We start from the raw sequence: 20,751 nt of genomic DNA on the forward strand, positions 1-20,751 counted from the left end.
TGTTAATAATAAGACAAATACAGATGATCACCAGACTTAGCCTTTAAATGATCTCTTCACAGATGATGCCTGTTTCATATTAGCACCCAAAAATGTTTTTTTTACACAAAAAGCTGTCAAGTACTTGTCCTTCTGATAAAGCTGAAAATACACTTAAAGCCCTTACTGATCCTCATTTCATAGAAGTTCAGAGTAATCAACAGAAGTTACCAAAATACCTTCTAGTTAATTGGAAGTCGGCATTTAAACCCTCTCACTCTATATTATTTTTACTCTGTGCGTCACTGCTTTACATCGACCTCGCTGCTGGAGCAGTTGTGCGTTGAAGAAAGTGGAAATGACATGAGAGCGTTTGATGATCTTGACGTTATTTTAGTCACGGCCCATTTCCTCGTTTCCTGTCCTCTCTGTCCTCTTGTCTTGTCAGAGCTCATGGTGTCAGTGGTGGTATGGCTCAAGCTTTAACATTACAATGAGTTTCAGTCTATTTCTGTCTCACACACCCACTGACTCTTAACTAACGATGAGCATGTATCTTTATATACCTCTGTGCTTTAGAACCACTCCACTTGGGGGCAGTCTTTGTTGTTTTTGGCGCTTTAGTCTGGTAGAGATTCAGTCATGTGTGGCCTTGTTTCTCTTTCACTTGATGTAAATACTGAACGTTAAATTATATTTTTCATGTATTGACCTCTCTCACTTCCTCTCCTCATGTCCATCTCTTTTCTGTCTGTAGTGTTGCCAGCCCTGGTGGACAGGCTGGGTGATGGGAAGGACCAGGTCAGGGAGAACAGCCAAGCTCTCATCCTTCGCTGTATGGAGCAGACTGCCTCGCCCATGGTGTGACACACACAGAAACACACACATACACATACGGTCAAATCAGAGTATCAGGACCCTGAGGAGATAAAGCCTTTTGTATTACATATCAGATGTAATACTGGGTGAAACTGGGGTATCACTGAGATGTAGCCAAATTATTGTTTTAATGGATTTCAAGCAGCTAATATAACATTTTCTTTGTTATATGACACTAAATCTTTTGGTTTTGGAGTGCTAGTCAGACAAAACAAGCAAATTGAAGACATCACCGTGGAAATGGTGAATGCCATTTTATTCCCACATTTTTTTTTTTTTTTAACATTTTGCTGACTAAAAGAATATTTGAGTAATCAATAAATAAAACAATCACTACTTACAGCTCTAGTTCAGGGAAATAGTTTACAGGACTAGTTATTCAGAAAAATACACGATTAAGAGGCAGAACGGAGACAGCAGACAAATCACAGCCACCTCCACATCAATAATAGATGCTCACTACAGCTGAGAAGTGCTCTATGTTCGGGCTCCCTCTTATGGATATTTAAGGAATTTCACAGGCTTCATCTCCACTCTGCTTTGTGTTATCTACACACACCACACACGCACATCTCCACAGACTGTAACCTCCTTTGTACTCTGTAATCTTCTCAACTCCTGACAAGCTACCTGCTGGGACCCTCTGCCGCTCGTTCCTACTGACGCTCTTTTTCTCTCACTCTCCCTCCCATCCATTGCTCTCTCTCCCTCTCCTTCGTCCAGAACGTTTGGGAAAGGCTACTTACCAGTTTTAAACACAAGAACTTCCGCAGTCGAGAAGGACTCTGCCTCTGTCTCAGTGCCACACTCAACACGTGAGTAACTTCCTTTCTTATTCTGGATCACTTCTTGGATAAGCTGTGAAAAAGCAAATTGTAAACTGTAAAGATATTAATTCTAGACATTTCTTGGGGATGTTTTTGTCTTAGAAGTAGGTCTAAATTGGTTTTTGATATGAATTCAAAACTAAAAACACACCTTGGTATATTTAAATCAGCTCATGTGCTTTTACTACTGCCCTCCGTGAGCATGCCCCATTTTGTTTGTTGAAGAACCACACACACAGTCTCAGTCTCCAGGATTAATCCTCTTAAGTGTTTGTGTGACTCTGTAAAGGTGGCACACGTGCTACGAAAGGCACCACCACTCTTGTCATATGATGTTACAGGCGTCGAGCATACATGCTGCTATTTGTAGCTTTCAGACAGACTTAAAAATCCGTTCTCAATTGACCAAATGTGAGTTCTCACATGCTCTCATGAGTTATTTCAAACCCAGCTGAGGCGTCTGTTGATAGGTAGAGTCGGTGTTAAAGCCTCCGGCTCCAGCCTCAGCGCTGGCTGTTCAGATGGAAGGTCCTCGGGCAGAGGGAGAGCATTTGTCGAGTAACACTTCACCACCAGAAAGCACGACGTGAGAGGCTTTTGCTTCAAGGGTGGCGGCCACAATGGAGCTATAGACGTTTCAGTTGGGTTTGAAGTAACTCCTTGAGCGCTACCATTGTCTGATAACAGCCCCATTCACCAGTAACAGCGGATTATCCGTGAATCCCAGCTGTCTCCAATGAAAGTTTGTAAAACTACCCAGTAAGTGTAGTAACTTGCGACTTTTCAGCACAGGAGCAACGCTACCACCGAACTCGATTTGGGGGGAAAAATGACAATTTAACATAACGATCATCGGTGATGGATCGCTTGTTAACTACTCATTTAACTTACATTTTTAAAATAAGTCCTCGTTTACCTACAAAATATGTTTATTATCGCTGAATTAAACAGTGGCTCCTAATGTTTCTGTATTTTTAAAATATCCACGTTCCTTGTCCCACACCTTCAAACAAGGCCTATTTTAAATTGTGTATTTTTATAAGAGCGTTCAGCATGAGCGTTGTTAAGTTCAGAGGCTGTTCAGTTGGGGCGTGCTCTCAGCGGACACACCCTCAGCGTTTCAGAGCATCCACATTGTCTATTCAGTAGGAAGCAACAAATGTGGGACAAAAGTTCTTGTAATTTTGGGTTTGATTTGTATAAACTCGGTATTCACACATACAGTTGAGCTCTGTGTAAACTTTTTTCACCCATAAACTGATAGTTGTGTAACTGCAAACCTTTGTGTAAATCTTCTCACACATCGGAATTATTCGTGCAAATCTTTTTCATTTGTTCAGATATTTTTTCACACATTCAAACATTTGAATTCATTTGATCAAAAACGTTTTTACACATTCACACATTTGAATGTATCCATACAAAATGATGCACAGCTACAATACATACGACCTTGTTTTGTTTCCATACCACAGGAGGTCTCAGGGATCACATCTGAGCAAATAATTATGTTTACTAGAAAAAGGCCTGTTGGTTAAACTAGACAAAAAAATTTTCTCACAACCTATGAATCATCACTTGCATTGTTCAGTAATGTCACATGGTTAGTTGCTTTCTTTTTCTTCAGTTTTTTGGGCTGTGTGCGTCATGCCTCTTTACTTTATTAACAGCAAATTTTATGTGTGTTTGTCTCTCCTCTGCTCATTTATAAACATAATAAAATGTATGATCGCACACAAGCAACGACTCTAAAGACAAAGTGTGTGACTCCTGCTGTGTCATAGTTATCCTGCATTCTACAAGCTCCCCCATCCTGTGCAAATTGTCAGTAAACAAACCTCTAAACATAAAGATTATACAGACGCTTGCTTGCTACATCTCGCCTGACAGCATCTCGACTGCAGTTTATATCTTTTTGCAGATTTGTTTTAGTTTACTTTACTTTCCACCTTTAGGTCACCACACTCATTAAATCTGGCCTTTTAGCATTGCAGTGGTAATTTTAGCATCTTTGTGCTAATGGAAAGTGACAATATTGTGCTAAATGCTAGGTGGCTTCCTGATTTTAAAGCTAAAGATATTTACTAAACTTAACTGTAAAACATGACATAGATCTGATCCGTTATAGCTCCATATTTTGTACCAGGTTAAATTCTTACACATGTCAAGTCAGGTCCAGTTTTTATTTATACGGCCTAATGTTACAAATCACAAATTTCCCTCTGGGGGCTTTACAATCTGTACATCATACAACATCCTCTATCCTTAGATCCTTGATTTGAATAATGAAAAACTGAGGAAAGATTAGGAAAAAGAAGAAATGCAGGAAACCTCAGAGAGGAAGCAACAGAGGAAGCATCCCTCTTCCAGGATCGACAGACATGCAATAGATGTTGTGTGTACAGAATAGACCAAGATAGCCAACAGCACAGTGTGGAAAAATAGGATGACAAAATTAGTACAGTTTACATGGTGACAGATGCTGAAAGTCCCAAATGCCCAAAGTTGCAGAAATGCTGTTCACACTCTACACTTGTCTTTAATCGTTTTGCTGATACAGTTTCTTCTAATGAAAATAGACCTGCTTCCTTATTTCCTGAACATCTTTCATTTTTGAGGGGCAAGGTTTTCATCAGACATTGATACATGCTTTATATTGTCATAAGTAAAGATGGATGTATCGTGCTTTAAATACCACCCACAGAAACAGACATCTGCTTACATTCTTTCATTCACTTTGAGATAGAGTACAAACAGGAAATATGTCCAGATAATGTCCGTTTCACCTCGTCTGAATACTGAATACAGCCAGGTGATCACTGCGTTTACGTTTTTTTTCAAGTGGAATTTTTGCTGTGGAGATAAATCTGCTAGATGTGTGTTACTGAAAAGGGGAAGATTACTGAGATTACTTCTTCAACTTCCTTAATGTCGTCTACACTCATCTCTACTGGCATCCTGAAATTTGTAGGAGAAACTTGCGTCTCCATCGCCGCCATAACCCACACGTGTAGTTAGATTTTTGAGGAGGCACAAGTACAACTTTAAATCCCCTTTAACTCTCTCCTTTTAACTTCTCTTTCAGGTATGGAGCTCAGCCATTGAGCCTCAGTAAAATAGTTCCTCATCTCTGCTCTCTGACTGGAGACCAAAACCCGCAGGTAAGAGACACAGCACTTTACCGGTTTGATACAAGATCAGTATGAGTGTGTCGAGATTCTTGTTTCTTCCTTGTATCAGCCTGTAGCTAGGCTTGTGGTTTAGCTCTGAGCATCCCGAGTGTGTTGGCAGGCATCTTTAGGCGGCACTGTGATTATTACTGTTATTAGTGAGGAGATGGGCTCTGTAGAGTCCCCCACTCCGCTTCACTGCTGAATCATGAGCGCCAACACCCAGCTATTAACCCACACAACAGTACCAGCTCTTAATATCTTCGTGCAAATGTGTGTGTGAGAGAGAGAGAGAGATAGAGAGAAGGGTAGAGAGAGGTTGTTTAAACCTCCTGTGGAGTTGTACCCCAAAGCTGAAATCTGCTCCTATCGTCTACCCAATGATTATCTACCCACATACTGTCCCAACCAATCGACATCCTCAGCAGGCCCGCCCACCCTCAGTTGCTGAGAATCCCTTTAACAGCATCCCTCTACCCAATCACAACAGTACTCACAATATAACTAGCAAATCAGATGTCTCCCATCACGGGGATGAAAGTGGGCCCTGAAGGGTTTATATTTTAATGTGTGTTTACGTTTACAACCCTTCGTTAGTTTCTGTAATCCCAGTTAGTGGAGAAAGGGTGTAATTTTTTATGAAATGACTGATGGAAAATTGAACATCATTTTACTGTTTTGAGCACGCAGATAAACATTCAGATGGCTTTTTGCACAGTATGCGTGTGTGTGTGTGTGGAAGGTTTTAAAGTGGTCGATGTCTGCTGTCTGTAGGTACGTGAGGCCTCCACAGCAACGCTGGTGGATGTTTATCGTCACGTTGGAGAGAGGGTCAGGGCCGACCTGGGAAAGAGAGGACTGCCTGCTGCACGGTGAGTTATTTTGTGTCAGTTATTGATCACCTCTGTCTCTCTGAGCTCTGATGGTCTATGTGTATATGTGTGTTTTGCGTGTGTGTGTGTGTGTGTGTGTGTGTGTGTGTGTGTGTGTGTGTGTGTGTGTGTGTGTGTGTGTGTGTGTGTGTGTGTGTGTGTGTGTGTGTGTGTGTGTGCATGTGTGCACTCTGCCAAGCAGTGATGAGTTGTGTGGAGGTTTCTGTGGGTCCCGAGGCTTTGGCACTCTGTCAGTCCCAGGCCACACCATGCACCACTCTGCCCTTCACACACACAGAGGCACTTTTATCCAGAGCACAATGCTGACTGAGAGGGGGTGGGGGGTGGGGGGTGGGAGGGTGCAGATGGGGGTACAAAGGCGTTTGGTGGAGTAACTGAGTTGGGGGAAAATTTCATCAGAAAGTGTGTGTTTATGTCATCTGAAGAGGTCCATTGAGTTGTTTCGTCCTTCTTTGGTCGTCCTGGTTACATGTGTTGGGTTGAGGGTTATTCTAAGCACAGTGACCCCCTCTCTCTTTCTCTCTCTCTTTCTCTCTCTCTCTCTCTCTCTCTCTCTCTCTCTCTCTTTCTTTCCCATGTGTGAGATCTGAGCAGCAGCCAGTGTTGTGCTGACTACTCAGTATGAGTCCTGCGTCTGCGAATGCTGGCTGTGGCCATGTGTCATGTGTTGTGCATATTAAGCCTGTCTGTCTCCAGTGTAAACACTCTTGTCGGTGTACGTGGGATTTATGCAGTCTTGTGTGTCTCTCTGCTTTGGGTTATATGTAGAGGTCTGACAGATGCAGTGATTTAGATATGAAATTTTCTGTACAATTAATATAAAATTCTTTAAATTACACATTCATTTTTGCATGCATTATGAGCAGCACAATTATTACTATATCTACTGATAAGATTGGAGCATGAAGGCCATGTGGAGGTTGTATGTGTGCCTGAATGTGTTTGTGTTTGCTGGTGTACGGCTTCTCAGTGGTATGCTGGGCTGCAGCCAGGGTCTTGCTGACCAGATCACATATCAACTCTGTAGTTGCATCAGATAATGGAGAGAGAGGAGGTGCAGTGGGAGGGGATAGAGAGTGTAGAAGACTGAGAACGAAAGGTAGAAGAGATAACACAGAAGAAAAGTGAGGGGTTGATAACTCTTTTCCCTTATGCTTTCTCCTTTTTTTGTGCTGTCCTTTTAGTTTATTGCTCTGTGAGGGAAAAAAACTATCCTTGTAGAGCGTGAGAGAGGACCCATGTTCAGCCCATGTTTCCTTACATGAAGCTGACCTGCATAACATCCCTGACACGTCTGGATTACAACAACTTGTGACATCTGCACTATAAATAATTTCCTGAGGGACATTTTGTATTTCAGCCTCTCCCCCTTTAATCTGAAAAAGAGCCTGAAACAGTACCCAAGCCTACAGTATTAAATCACACACAAACAGTGTTTAATTTGTTTTTATGTGAAGTTGTTTACATTGCTAACCCAGATAATTGTGAGTAAGCCTGCAGGAGTATGATTATATTTTGCTGCAGGTCAGAACAACATCAACAAACTTTTGAGGTTTTACCTTGAATTAATTATCATTTGTTGCGCCTAAGCAGATGCAATGCATTAAATAAACCTTTAAGTTGCAGGAGAGACATGTGAGCATTTTAAAAAGATATTTACCTCTCTTTAGCAGTTACAGTACAAGTATGTGCAGGTTAGTCTGTCTGGAGGCTCCTGAGTTTTAACATCCTGGTAATAAAGGTTAAAATCTGTAGCTTGTATACTATATCAGTTTAATGATAAGGAATGCTCTCATTCAAAATTAAGTTAGTTACTAATGCATTCGCAATATTATAGAGGAGATGCCCGAATGTCCAGAACAGAATTGGAAAATAATTTAATTCTTGAGTCAGACTAGAACATAGTACGTGTACGCCACGTTTGTTATCTGGTAAACACTCATCCGACATTGAACCCGATCACCCCTTTCAGGGCGACAGTAACAAAGGTTAAACCTGCTTCGGCAGTTAATCAGAAAGGGTCAACAGCCATCAACTGGCCTGACTTCATGACCCAGCTTCTCCCATCCTGGGTCCAATACAGGTCAAACACCATCTGGGTTTAGTGAACAGGTGTTTCTATTAGGGACTGATTAACTGATAATTTAACCGACTCCCTGATGTGTGGAGGGAACTGAAATGTATCACTATTTCTCTAATGTCCTGTAAGTGTGTCAATGGAAGTTCTGTTGTAGGCTTTTGTCTCTGTTTATGATGACAACAAGCAATTAACTAGAGACAGAAGTCTCCTGTCAGAAGGTCAAATGTAGGATGAATGAGCGTTCAGACCTGCATCATACGCACAATCACTGTTCAAAAGGGGAAATGAGCTACCTGAACTGCGTGAATCGACTCTGCTGGACACGAGGCGACCCACAAGTCGACCTGTGTCCGTCCGAACTCTGTGTAAAAGGTTGAGCACTGTGAAAACGGGAATCTGGAATTAAAAAATGTGAAGAGGGTGGTGGGCGTTTAAAAAAGTGGAATAGGGAGGGATGAAGAGAATATAGGCAATTGGGCTGAGGAGGAGACGTAGAGGGGGAGGAGCAGCCGTGCTCTGTCTGCCGCTAGCTCTACAACCCCTCCCCCTCTTATGATTGTGTGTGTCTGGGTATGAGAGGGAGGTTATGTAAAGGGTAACTGAATCCCTTTACCGCTTGTCACACGAACTGCCCCGCTTATGTCTCTCACACACACGAACACTGAGATTTAACTCTTTGTACCACTGTAGTTTTCTCAGTGGGTGTGTGTGTGTGCTTAGCATACACACAGGGAGTAGGTGGTGCTTTGTCGCATGCTCATAGCATGCTTTGGTCTCTCACTGTTTGGCTCTCTCCCTCTCTCTCTCTCACGCCCTCCCTCCCTCTCGGAGCCACTGCACCATGTTGGATACAAAGAGCTGAGGGGAGCTGAGGACCGGAGTGTGTCAGTAGCATGGGAGCTAATGCAACGTTGCGCAGCAACGCAGCAGCCTATTAATCAGCCCACCGGGAAATACAGAGGCAAATGAGTACCGAAGACTAAAGACTTGGCTATTTCCGATCCAAATAGGCAAATTAAAATGCTAATGAAAGGAAGGGAACCACATGAAAACGATGCACGGCTGAGCAGCCCGTTGCAACGTTAATCGTCACTTATCAGGAGCTGCTAAGCTGTCTGGTGGTTGTGGACGAGCAACTAGACATCAAAAGACAGACAGAGACAGACAGACAGGAGGACGGTGTGTATGACTCTAATTCTTGTGCGCTCACATATATCGGCTAACACTTTGACAAGGAGACATTGAGACATGTTATTGAACATGGGATATTGTGTCTGTGTTGTATTTTTTTTTCCATATCAAGCATGTGTAGCCAAGGTGTACCAGCACTGCTCAGTGCGCAGGAGATGTTTGAGGGTTGTGTGAAGCTATTGTTCAGCCCTCATTTGTCTGTGGATTGTGAGAGATATTTGACTTATTAACATGCACACAGTCCTACCTGTAAAACACATGACTGAACAGATCTGGCTCGTGTGTGTTTGTGTGTATTTGGTGCTGAGCGAGATGTCAGGAGGACTGTTGTCATGTTGTTGCTGCAGCTTCATGAGTGTGACTGGCATAATAGACACACCCACCCACCGACAGGCAGGCAGGCAGGCAGGCAGGCTGTCCACATGTTGCTGCTGATGATACTTTCACTTGGGATTCACAGCACCTCGCCTGTCTCTATGTCAAAGCTCTGGGCGTTGTGTGTGTGTGTGTGTGTGCGTCCATCTGCAAATGCATTTTCTTTGCAATGAAAATAATTTGAGTATAATTTTCCTTATTCGGTCTCGTTTGAGTGTATCCGATTCTGTAAGTGATTTTATTGGCTTTGTTCTGAATGTGTGCGGTATGTCTGTGATTCGTTCTAACCTTTCTTCTTCTCTTTTCTCTCCAGGTTACAGACGATATTCACTCGTTTTGATGAAGCCTTGAATTCAGGCAACATGGCTCTCAGCCTGAGTCACGGTCAGTGCATTTCTCTTATTTATTTTGCCACAGTCGCTTTGGGCTTCTGAGAGCCACCAACTCGAGACATGTTGTCAAGATGATTTTGCTGTTGTCAGGTATTGGGTGTGTTTTTGTAGAGACAGAGAGAGAGAGAGAGAGAGAGAGAGAGAGAGAGAATGTGTTTGCGTGTGTGTGGTTGCTTGTGCATCTCTAAACGTGCATGTGCTCTTGTGGTTGTGTCAGTTTGTTGCCATGAGCTCCTGTAAGAAGACCTAACAGGATTAATGGTTTAATCTGTGTGTACGTGTGTGTGTGTGTGAGTGTGTGTGTGTGTGTGTGTGTGTGTGTGTGTGTGTGTGTGTGTGTGTGTGTGTGTGTTGCTGTGGGTTTTCCAGTAGAGCTGAAGGCTGCTGCTGAGTACTTGGCTGTCCAGCAGTAGAGTGGACTGTGGACCTCTTGGAGCCTCAAACTCAGCCAGTGTTGTTTGACAGTGGAAAGTTTTAGCTGTATTGACGAGACCCCTTTTAAAGCAACATTCTGCTTTGTTGTTTTCAAGGAAAACTTGGTTCAGCTGCTCTTTAGGGATTTTCTGAAACCCATGCAAGAAGGGAAACTGAACAGCTGAACTGTGATTCTCAGACTCGGTGATTATTAAATGTCTGTGAAAAGCCTTTACTGAATATAGATCCACAAAGAGGTCTCTTTGGATCGTTGTCAAGAGAAGCTGTTAGTTCATATTGTGCTGCATCCACCAACAAATTAATTGTTTTGTATGGATGTACCAATCTGATATGCCCGATAGGCATCAACACCGATTATAACCATAACAAGCAGAATGGGTTTTGGCTTTTATGTGACCAATTCTGTTTCCTTGTCAGTGTTACAAAATTGAAAGTTTGCACTGTCAGTTACATTTATTCAGTCATGGCAGACCATCAAATCAGTTTTCATGCCACAGCGATCCCTGACTTCATGTTACCTTACATACAAATGATCTCAAACACAGTGAGGTATACAAATGTTAAACTGGGGAAAAGAGAGCACTGGTATCGGATCTGTATTTGGCATCAGCAGATAACCAGAGTTGAGGAATCTGTATCAGGAGAGAAAAAGTTGGATCAGTGCATCTCTATTGTTTTACCTCAACATCTACCACGGCATCGATTTCTCATTAGTTAATATGTTCAGTCACTACAATCATGTCATTCCATATCTCCATCTAAAAGATAATGGCTTTTTTTAGTCTGAGTTGTTTGACTTCTCACCTGGAAGCGTGAACATTAGTAGATAGCATACTTTCAACAGCAGCCAATAATGCAGAATGACTGATTACTGTAGGTTTATTATGGAAGCTGAGTGAACATAATGACAGTATGTCAAAATTTTCAAAAAGCATGACTGTGTGTTCACATGAATGAACCCATTTTCGACTGTGTGGTTGTAAGTTAGCTCTGTGCTCGCCGTGAGGTCTTTTAGGTCTGTTGTTGTCTAGAAGAGGTTGTCAGTGGCTGTTTGTACCTTTAGGCTGCCCTGTCACTGTATCTATTTGTCTAACAGCGACCTCAGTGGTCGGTGCCTGGTCGGCTGTTGCAGCGTGTTTACTTGGAAAGAGAAACAAGAGCTCAGGGCGTGTTGTGGGTGTTGTTGCCATGATGCTGTCTCCGGTGGCAGCAGAGTGATGGAGGAGGTGTTAACTTTTAACTCCCACCTCCCTAAGGTGTAGAGGAAAGTTGTGTTTTGGGGGATCTAGATAGCTACTTGTGTAGTTGTTATGATAAAAAGATAATGTGATTGCTTTTTCACACTCTTCTGTCATGTGCTCCGCTGAGCATGAAAGCAGTTCTTGTCGTTATTTAAATGGAATAATCGTTTTAGGCTGTTGGCTCGTCACTTTTCATGTACAGGGGCAGTGGAGAGATAATGCAAGACCAGTGAAAAGTTTGAGAAGAAACTGGCTTTGATGGTCGACAAAACATGGAGTGGTACTGGTGGTATTGCTGTGTTTATCAAGATAGATTGTCCCATCATTTGTTTTGTGGAATTAGGCCTAACAGGACCCACTGTTTTAAAAGGCTGTTTCAAAAATCACATTAGCAGCTGTGCACACAGGTAAACCCATGAAAGTATTTGTATTATTGCTTTAATTCTCTTTTATGTGTTACATGTGCTGCTTTAGAAACTCATCACAATCTCTTGACGACAAATCTAAACTCCCCGAGTAAACCTGAAGTGAAGGTGATAACGGGTTCACCACTCAGCTTCAACAGGGTGAACTTGCTGTCGCTGGTCGGCCTTGGCTGCTACCTCAAGTGCACTTAAACCTCTTTCTTCTGGATGCCTCAGATACTACAGCTTGCCATGTCACAGTTGGCAGTTCAGAGTCACACTACGGTAAATTGTTGGTGTTTGTCAGGCTGCATTCACATCCTTTCTTAGTGCGGCTGCAATGAACAACTATGTTCATTATCGATCTCCTGATTATTTCCTTGATTAATCAGATCATCTGTAAAATGGTGAAAAATGCCCCTAACAATTTTCTAAATCTACAAGTTGCTTGTCTTGTCTGAAAGATTTCGGTTTATTATCACATAAGACAAAGAAAAGTAGCAAATCCTCACGATTGTGAAGCTTGAACAAGGTCATTTTTTGCTTGAAAGATGACTGATGATTATTCAGTTATCAAGATAATTGCTGATTAATTTTCCAATGATTGACTAATTGAATAATTGACTAGTTGTTTCAGCTCTACTGCCTAGCCTCCTAAGCTTGCATGTAATCCATAAATACGCTTGACTGATTTTACTCTTATTCAAAAACAAAAAGCCAATTTGAATCCTCCAGCTGAATAAACAAATAACGTCGGAGTCACCTAGTTTCCCCCAAACCGTTCCTGCACTCTGAATTCATTTTTGCACTCGAGTAACATTGGTCAGCCCGAAGCTCACGGTTTCCTCTATTTTTGTCGAGAAAATCGCCCCAAAAAGGGTCGTCGGCAGTAGTGTGATGAGCATGTGTGTGACTCTGGCGTTTTGCTCTCAGCACTCAGCAAACCTAGCAAGAATTCAAGGTCCAAGTACAGGACTAAAACACACACACACGCACACATAAGTTCTTACTTGCCCTTGTCCCACATCTCTTTTAGGCCAGCTCTTGGCGTTTGCTCTAAAGGGTTTTTTGGAGGCAGCTGTTGCTGAGAGAGGAGGAGAAAGGGAGGAAGGAAGGGAGGGCAAAAGGATTGAGGGAGGAAGCTGACAGAGATCTCTGGCAGTAGCCGAGTCACAGCGCTGTGCCTATCACTGCCTCTCCCTGATTCATCATGACAGAGACAGAGAGAGATTGAACAAACAAGAGAGGAGAGGAGATAGAGGAGAAAACAAAGGAGAGAACAGAGGGAGAGGAGTGAATACGGACAAAGACAACTGGGAGTTTTCTAACCATAACACACTGTAGTCATGGCAGTCGGGGATGATGGCGATGGTAAGTGCGTGGACGTGCGTTTTAATCTCATCGGCTGTAGATGCTGGCACTCAGACAAAGGCTTGTCAACATATGGTTTTAGATTGAAATCTGCTTAAACTCCATGCACTTTCACCCCAAGTGCTCCGGCTCAGATATACATTAGATTTGTGTGTGTGTGTGTGTGTGTGTGTGTGTGTGTGTGTGTGAGGGAAAGCTGAGGTTTCCCTAAAATCCTAAAATGTCTCCATTATCTTTGTGTGTGTCTAGATATACAATGCATTTCTTTTTTGTGTGTGTGTGTGTGTCAGAAATAGTTTTTTGTTCTTTTATTGCTTTTTTAAAGTTCTTATAAAAGAGAGAGGGGGAAATATTTGGGAGAGATGGTTGTTGTTATGAGTTGCAGCCTGAGGCCAGACTTGAACTCAGGACATCAGTCATGCTTACATAGTGCAGTATGCACCTCGGCCAGCTGAGCCAACAGGAGGCTCAGAGTCAATATTCTGCTGGGATTCATTCACAATTTCTCCATTTGGTTTGGTTTAGAAAGTGAAGACGTTTTCTTCTGGTTCTTGGTTTTTGGTTTTTTGGAATACTGTGATTTATGTGTGACATAATATAGAAGTAGTCTCTCATTTTCTGCTCTTTTTCTCTCCTGCTTACTCTCTATCTGTTGGTGTAATATGAGGTCAAGTGTGTGTTGTTCTGGGTTGGCAGCCTTCCTGTCTCTCAGTGGACTGACGTGTGTGTGTGTGTGTGTGTGTGTGTGTGTGTGTACATGCCTGTTAGGATTTTTGCATCATTGCCACTGATTGATGTTTTCTTTACGATCGAATAATCATTTTCAAGACAAGATAAATTGTAGCTCATGAAGCTCACCCAGACTCCAGCCTTCAAGAGTGGGTTTCCACTCACATTAGTCTAAAATATCCACCACAGTGTGACAGCAGCATTTGTTTGGACGGATGATAAATTTAGATGCAACATAATCAACATGGCTTAGAGAATTTAGTGTCTTCTTTCTGGTTGTTATGAAAACAACTTCTAGAAACATTTCACTTAGTGGTGCTTTGAGCTGCCTGTTATGCTTGGCCCAAAGAAAATGAGCTTTTAATAATAAATTTAGGTAATTTATTGCAGTTTTAAAATATTATTTTAACTTAAACTCACCAAAAACCCCAAATCACCAACATGCCACTTAGACTAAACAATGATACCCATAACTTAATGTTCATATAGACATATAGTGGAAGGAAATGCACTTTTTGAGAGTAGAAAAATGTCACAAAATATTAATCTTATCATGAACTTTTATCAAGATGAACGTAAATGACAAATAATTGATCGATTATTTAATTGTGTAAATGGTGTAGTGTGTGTGTGTGTGTGTGTGTGAAGCGTGTTCCTGGTGGAAGAGGTTCATGTGTAAGAAAGTAAAGCATGTCAGTGCCGCTGGCGCCAGGGTCTTGCTCTTACTTAATGTTGTTTGGTCCTTTCTTAAAATGTTCCTGTGTGAATGCACGCGCACACACACACACACACACACACACGCACACACACACACACACGCACACACACGCACACACACGCACACACACGCACACACACGCACACGCACACACACGTCATAGAAGCCCAGAGATATTTGGTGCATTGCAAACTGACCATCAGTAGCAGCTTTCATTGCTTGCATAGTCGTTCAGTGTTGACAGGGACTGACACACACACACAGACACACACACACACACACAGACACACACACACACTCACTCGCAGACATGCTCATTCTGCTTCAGTGCATCTCCGGCTCTGCAAAGGAAACCATGACCCCTTTTCCAGGCTAGGCTGGTTGCCATGGCAAAGCTTTCCTCCTGAATATTATGGTTTATCCCTCTCCCCGACTTGGAACTGGGACTCAAATGATACCTGTGTGTGTGTCTGTGTGTGTGCACAATTTTGTTATCTCATTGGGACCTTTTCTGATATAAACACCGACCTTGTCAGGACCAGTAGTCCTCATGGGGACCAAAGCCCCGTCCTAATGAGGCAAAATGTCATTTCTGAAGACCTGGTTAAGGTTAGGCTGTTCAGAATGAATGGAAGTCACTGCAATGTCCTAATCTGTGTGTGTGTGTCTGTGTGTATGTTCATTTAAGGAGATCATTCTCCCTGAGCTGGGCTGGAAATGGAGCAGTCTGTCTCTTATTAGAGAATCCAGGCCTGAACCTCAAGTGTGTCTGTCTCTTTACTCCCCTTTTCCTCCATTGTTCTCTGTTCTATAAACAACCGAGTGGTTGACAGTAAAACATCTGCTCATCTGTCTTTCTTATGTTTTCAAAATAATCCCAACGTATGAAATATATGACCATTGTTAATATATAATCAGTATTTTTGGAAGCACAGAAGAGCATGATTGTGTCCTATAAGATGATTGCCTTTTATATTTATGTTGCATGTATTACTGTGTAAGAACCTCCTTTTTTGCACTGATTTTATTTTATTTTATTACACTGTTAGTTATTTAGTCTTTGTGGTGTTAGCTGATGGTTACCTTTTATAAAATATTGTTGCAGTATGTTTCTCATTGTGTGCGCATAGTTGTTTTTAATGTGATTTTTAAAATAGCAAGCAACCAATTGGTTTCGCAATATTATACTCTTGATTTTGGAATTATTTTGGTCATTTATTAATCGTTTAAATCGTCATCTTTAAGCAAAAAAATGACAATTATTCTCTATGGTTGCAGCAATTAGAGGATTTGCTGCTTTTCACTGTTTTATGTCAATATAAACCAAACTTTTGTGCCAGTTCTTGCACTGCTGCTTGTGTTTTTTTTTTTCTTTTTAGCTGTAGTCATTCTCATATGAGTGCTACGCAGTATCAAAATATGTTCGGTGTGTCATCTTTTGCATGGGACTGGGCGCACTGTCACATGGTCGTGAGTGGGAATATGTGACTTTGCCTGTTCCCCCGCAGCTTACAGCAGATCAGCACAAACACAGGCTCTGTGTCGTAAGTCTAATTCCTCGGAAGATGTCTGGTTATGCTCTTAATTGCATGTGGAGATTTTCAGCCGTAATACAGCGCTCCAGCTGATAAGATGTCTCAGGGTGTTTAGAACATTAAAAAACGAAGGGAGCTTTCTTCACTTGGTCATATAGAGGTTAAAGTAAAGTTTGCATAGAATGAATGTGACTGTATATTTTCTTTGGTGAAGAAACAGGCAGGTTTTTAGTAACAGAGAAGAACAGTGATGGCTTTGAGCTCCAGTGTGTCAAATCTTTTGCACACCATCTTGTAAGCTTATATGGCTGATCTAAAATATCCCGACTGGCTGTGTTTCCTTGCTGCAAAGCTTCTTCTGTGGTTCAAGACCTTTCAAATCTTTTTTTTTTTCTTTTTTTTCAGTACCAAGCCGACTGATGCTGCTTCCAAATTATATTATATACTCTCTCGCCATCATTTGTATTTCATTGGGTCTGTCGGTTAATGTGATCTCCGCCAATCAGGAGTGAAAAAAGGCAAAACTGAGCAGTAGTGAGTGCAGATTTACACATGTACGGTATGTGGAAGTTTGTTTCTCTTTTAGTCCAGTTTGATTATAGGCGGTATACAGTATGACTGTCTTTACTTAGTTTTTGTGACCTTCGGTTCATCTAGTTTTCAAAAATCTTCTCAAAAAGCTTCCGTTTAAATTTTGAAATTAACAGTGACGGTTCCATCATATCGAGTATTAATTTAGAAATTACATTTACATTCGCAGGTCTTAACAGTCGCCCCTAACACAAACCAATTGAGTCATCACTGTTGAGTCGAGCAACATTAGATGTCACTCTGTTGCTCTGATTTTTCTTCTCTTCGTTGTCTGTGATGCTGAAAGGTGCCGTGTCCCCCTCCCTCTGTGTGTTTTTTGGGATTTGGCATATATGAACCATGGAAATCTTTTGGATTTCATTCAGTTGGAGCAGAGCCAGTGGTGCCACCATGTGGTCAGAGCTGAAATTTTGCTTTCCTGTGTGTGTGTGTTCACAGATCTGTTATTTAATCACTAAATGACTTTCTCAAGCCTGTGACCAGATCTGAGTGTTTCTGTTGGTCTGTCTTCCTCTATCGTTCTATCTTTAGAGAGAGAGACAGAAACAGAACAACAATGTGGTCACTTCCTCCATCTCTCCCTACATGTAGATTGTAATAACTCTGGGTTTATTCCCACATGGGTTAAGGATTGATGAATTTCTACAGTGATTGATTATTGCTGGGCAACTATCAGGTCTGTATCTGTTGTCTTCTCTCCTCTTTTCATCCTCTTTTTGACTCTTCTCCTGAAATGGAGAGAGGGAATCTCGGCCTGGTGTTTCCATGGCAACGCCGCCTGGTGCATGGTGGAGCTGATATGTCTCTGTGTGTGTGTGTGTGTGTGTGTCTGTTTCTTTTTCTGTGTATATAGACTTGTTATTTGCATGTTGTGCCATATTTCTTGGCAGTGTGCGTATCCATGGTGATGTTGATGCTGCCGGAGGAGCCTTTTTTCCCCGACAGACCAGAATCCATCCTAATTTGATAAATTAATATAATGTCAGTGAATAAACAGTGAATCCAACTGTTGATTCAAGTAAATTGGAGATGTGTATGTGTGGAAGTGGGCTTACTGAACATCTTTTTTTTCCCCTGTTTGATGCTCTGTTCATTTGAGAAGCTGGTCTGCACACAGGTCGCCATGGCAACAGCATTTGTGCAGTCTGCTCTCCTCAAGGGATTCACTCTCTGTCCCCCCCCACCCCCTCTCGTGTCTTTGCTCTGCCCTTCACCCTGAGACATTTACTCCCGTGGGGTCTGACTAGACAAAAGCGGGATATGCTAATCATGCTAACAGTGATGCTAATCAATGCTAAGCCCCGTGATGCATGTCGGAGTGTTGCTAATGGACCCGTGGGTTTTACTAGAAAGCAATTAAATTCACTAAACTGGTTGGTCATACAATGAATTAATGCAGTTCTTCTAGTGTTTTTCACTGTATTTTGTTTGCATCCATTCCTCCTTAAAAAGCCTGTTAATAATGTTTATAAGTGCCGCCTAATAGTCCCCTTGGCCCCTTGAACTTTGACCTGATGTTACTGACCCATAACAGTAATTGTGAACCACAGAGTGCAAGATAATGCGCTATTATCTGCCTGTTAAAACAAGTTTGTTTTGGTTGACTGGAAGAGGAGACATCATTAAAAACGTGCTACTTGCTACATTAAAGGAACCAAGACCCAGACAGGTGTGTGTGTTGCATTTAAATATGTTACATAAGACAGTGACACATAATTCATTCATTTCATTTTGACTCTGTGCTTCTGCAGAGAGAGATTTGAATTGAACAGTGATAACTATAAAGTAGATTTTTGTGCGAGTTTACATGTATATTATTTTTGTATGTAGCTCTTTTTTTATACACAACCCCCCAATTTAAGGCCTGTGCAACTGAGCATGTACAGTATTTCACTTACTAAAGACCAAACTGAAGGCAAAAATAACCTCAAAACAAGCCAAAAGTAAAGACTGCTGCAGTACAGAACTGGCAGAGCATCATCAGGCAAGATACCAAGTCTCCTGATTTCTGTAGGTCAAAGACTGAAGTCTGTCATTGACTGTAAAGGATGTGTAACCCAGTTTAAAGTATGATGAGTTCATTTTGGGTCATAATAGATCTGTCTAATACATTTTGTTCCCCTATAAATTAGTTAATATTTATATTAAGGGCTACAATTCCTCCACAGCTCATCTGATGTGGATGTAAACACTTTGTATTAAAGCTGAAAGTTGACACCCTATACAGTGATTCATAGTCAAGTGTATGCCAAGACTGCACTGTATATTTGTGTGTGTGTGAGAGAGGGGGAGAGGGGGAGAGTGGGAGGGTCAAGGCCTCAGATGGAGGGGTGTGGTCTTCTCCCCCCCCCCCCCCCCCCCCCCCCCCCCCCACCCTCCCAATCACCCCGATCATTGCTACATCACCCTTTGTTCTTTTGTGTATGTGGAGAAAGAGAGAGTGAATGAATAAATGTGTTTGTTGTCTCACAGGTAAATGTAGCAGCATAGACAGTGTGTTTAGAGGTTGCTGATGCTGTGTGTGTGTGACAGAGAGAGAAAGGGAGAGAGGGTGTAAGAGCTTTAGAGTGTGTGTTGTCAATGGTAATGAGTTTAGGTTAGCTGGTCTGGCAGGGACACAGAGAAACCCTGTTAATATTCCTGGGGTGTCTGTGTGTGTGTGTGTGTCTCTCCCTTTTTCTTTCTCATCACACACACACATTCATAGTCCTGCCTCCGCACTGGCTGCAACACCATGATGTCACCTCTCGTCTGATTGGCTGTGAGGCTGCTGAGGGAAGGAGGAGAGATGCTGGGAGAGAGAGAGAGGGAGGGATAGAAGGTAGATAGAGGGGAGTGAAAGAAAATGCCGGCACTTGTATGGGTGGAGGGATTTTCGGACGATGGCGCGAGGTGTGCCTTAGCCCCACTATGAAGTGTGTGTGAGGTGTGTGCGTGTATGTGTCTTGGGGTACGGCTTGCAGAAGAGGGGGGACCCAGTTACCACGCCCTCCCAGAAGCATGAGGCGACTTATCTGCCAGCGGATCTGTGACTGTGAGTGCAGGGACGGCCATGGGTGTGTTGGTGTGTGTCGATGTAAATGCTTTACAGCAGAAGATGTATACGGCTGGTTCTTTACATCCACCTAACAGTTGTCGAGCCCGACACAATAGCCTCTGCAATGACAGTGGAACATATGGCTTGTAGGTACATCCATGCATGCGTGTCATTGATTTTTGCATGTTGACTCTGTGTGTGTGAAGGTAAGTTGATGTATGAGTCAAGGTGTAGGGTGGTGGCTTTGGCGCATTTCACCGCGGTTGGTTGTCAGAGCAACCGGAGCGCAACTGCATTCCTTTGCCAACAGTTTTAGTTGTGCGTCTGTATGTGTATCTGCACATATCGTCTTCCACAAGTGTTTTCACTGGTAGATACACGTTCTGCACAATCGTTGCAAGCGTGTCTCAAGCTTCAATGCTAGCTCGATTTCTGCTAGTATGCAGATTGAGCGTTTGGGCTCCAGAGAGTTCTGTCAGTCACTGTTTGTATCGTTGGACATCTTGACCATCAGGATGTGTTTTTGAGCTCTTAGAAGTGATCGTATCTGTGTGCGGGTTTGCTTTTTCTTGTTTTGTAATTAGTATTGATTTAGTGATTCCTGACCAAGCTCTCTGTAAACTGCAACCTCCTCCGTTCGTCTCCTCTCGTCTTTACTTGTCTTTTTACCATTCACTGTCTTCTAATAGCCTTAAACAAGAAAGGTGCCAATTAAATCAAAGGTGCGGGCAATGAATTGCATTTAACTTGTTTTAACATTTTAGAAACCTGATTTACTTTATTGACACTTTATTGTGACAGTAGATGTCAATATTTTTTGTCATATTTCTGTCTCATTTTCCCAGTAGACTAGTTGTGTTTCTTTCGAGTCGAGTTTTTTTTGAGTCAGTTGTGAAGAAAGAAA

At 42.2% G+C, this 20,751-nt stretch overlaps 1 protein-coding gene across 21 annotated transcripts in view; it reads left to right on the forward strand.

Moving 5' to 3' along the window:
- clasp2 (cytoplasmic linker associated protein 2) overlaps positions 1 to 20,751 on the forward strand; it is a 60,507-nt gene that overhangs the window by 9,366 nt on the left and 30,390 nt on the right. For 19 of the 21 annotated variants that reach the window (XM_067613158.1, XM_067613139.1, XM_067613140.1 and 16 more), the window contains exons 3-7: positions 737 to 840; positions 1,582 to 1,673; positions 4,771 to 4,846; positions 5,630 to 5,727; positions 9,708 to 9,778. In XM_067613158.1, coding sequence (XP_067469259.1) covers positions 737 to 840; positions 1,582 to 1,673; positions 4,771 to 4,846; positions 5,630 to 5,727; positions 9,708 to 9,778 — 441 coding nt within the window. Of the gene's footprint in view, positions 1 to 736; positions 841 to 1,581; positions 1,674 to 4,770; positions 4,847 to 5,629; positions 5,728 to 8,674; positions 9,008 to 9,707; positions 9,779 to 13,059; positions 13,238 to 20,751 lie in introns of those variants that run through there. The other 2 variants (XM_067613156.1, XM_067613155.1) reach the window with 2 other exon arrangements.

The sequence above is a fragment of the Thunnus thynnus genome, chromosome 15 (genome assembly GCF_963924715.1).
Source record: "Thunnus thynnus chromosome 15, fThuThy2.1, whole genome shotgun sequence".
Lineage (NCBI taxonomy): Eukaryota > Metazoa > Chordata > Actinopteri > Scombriformes > Scombridae > Thunnus > Thunnus thynnus.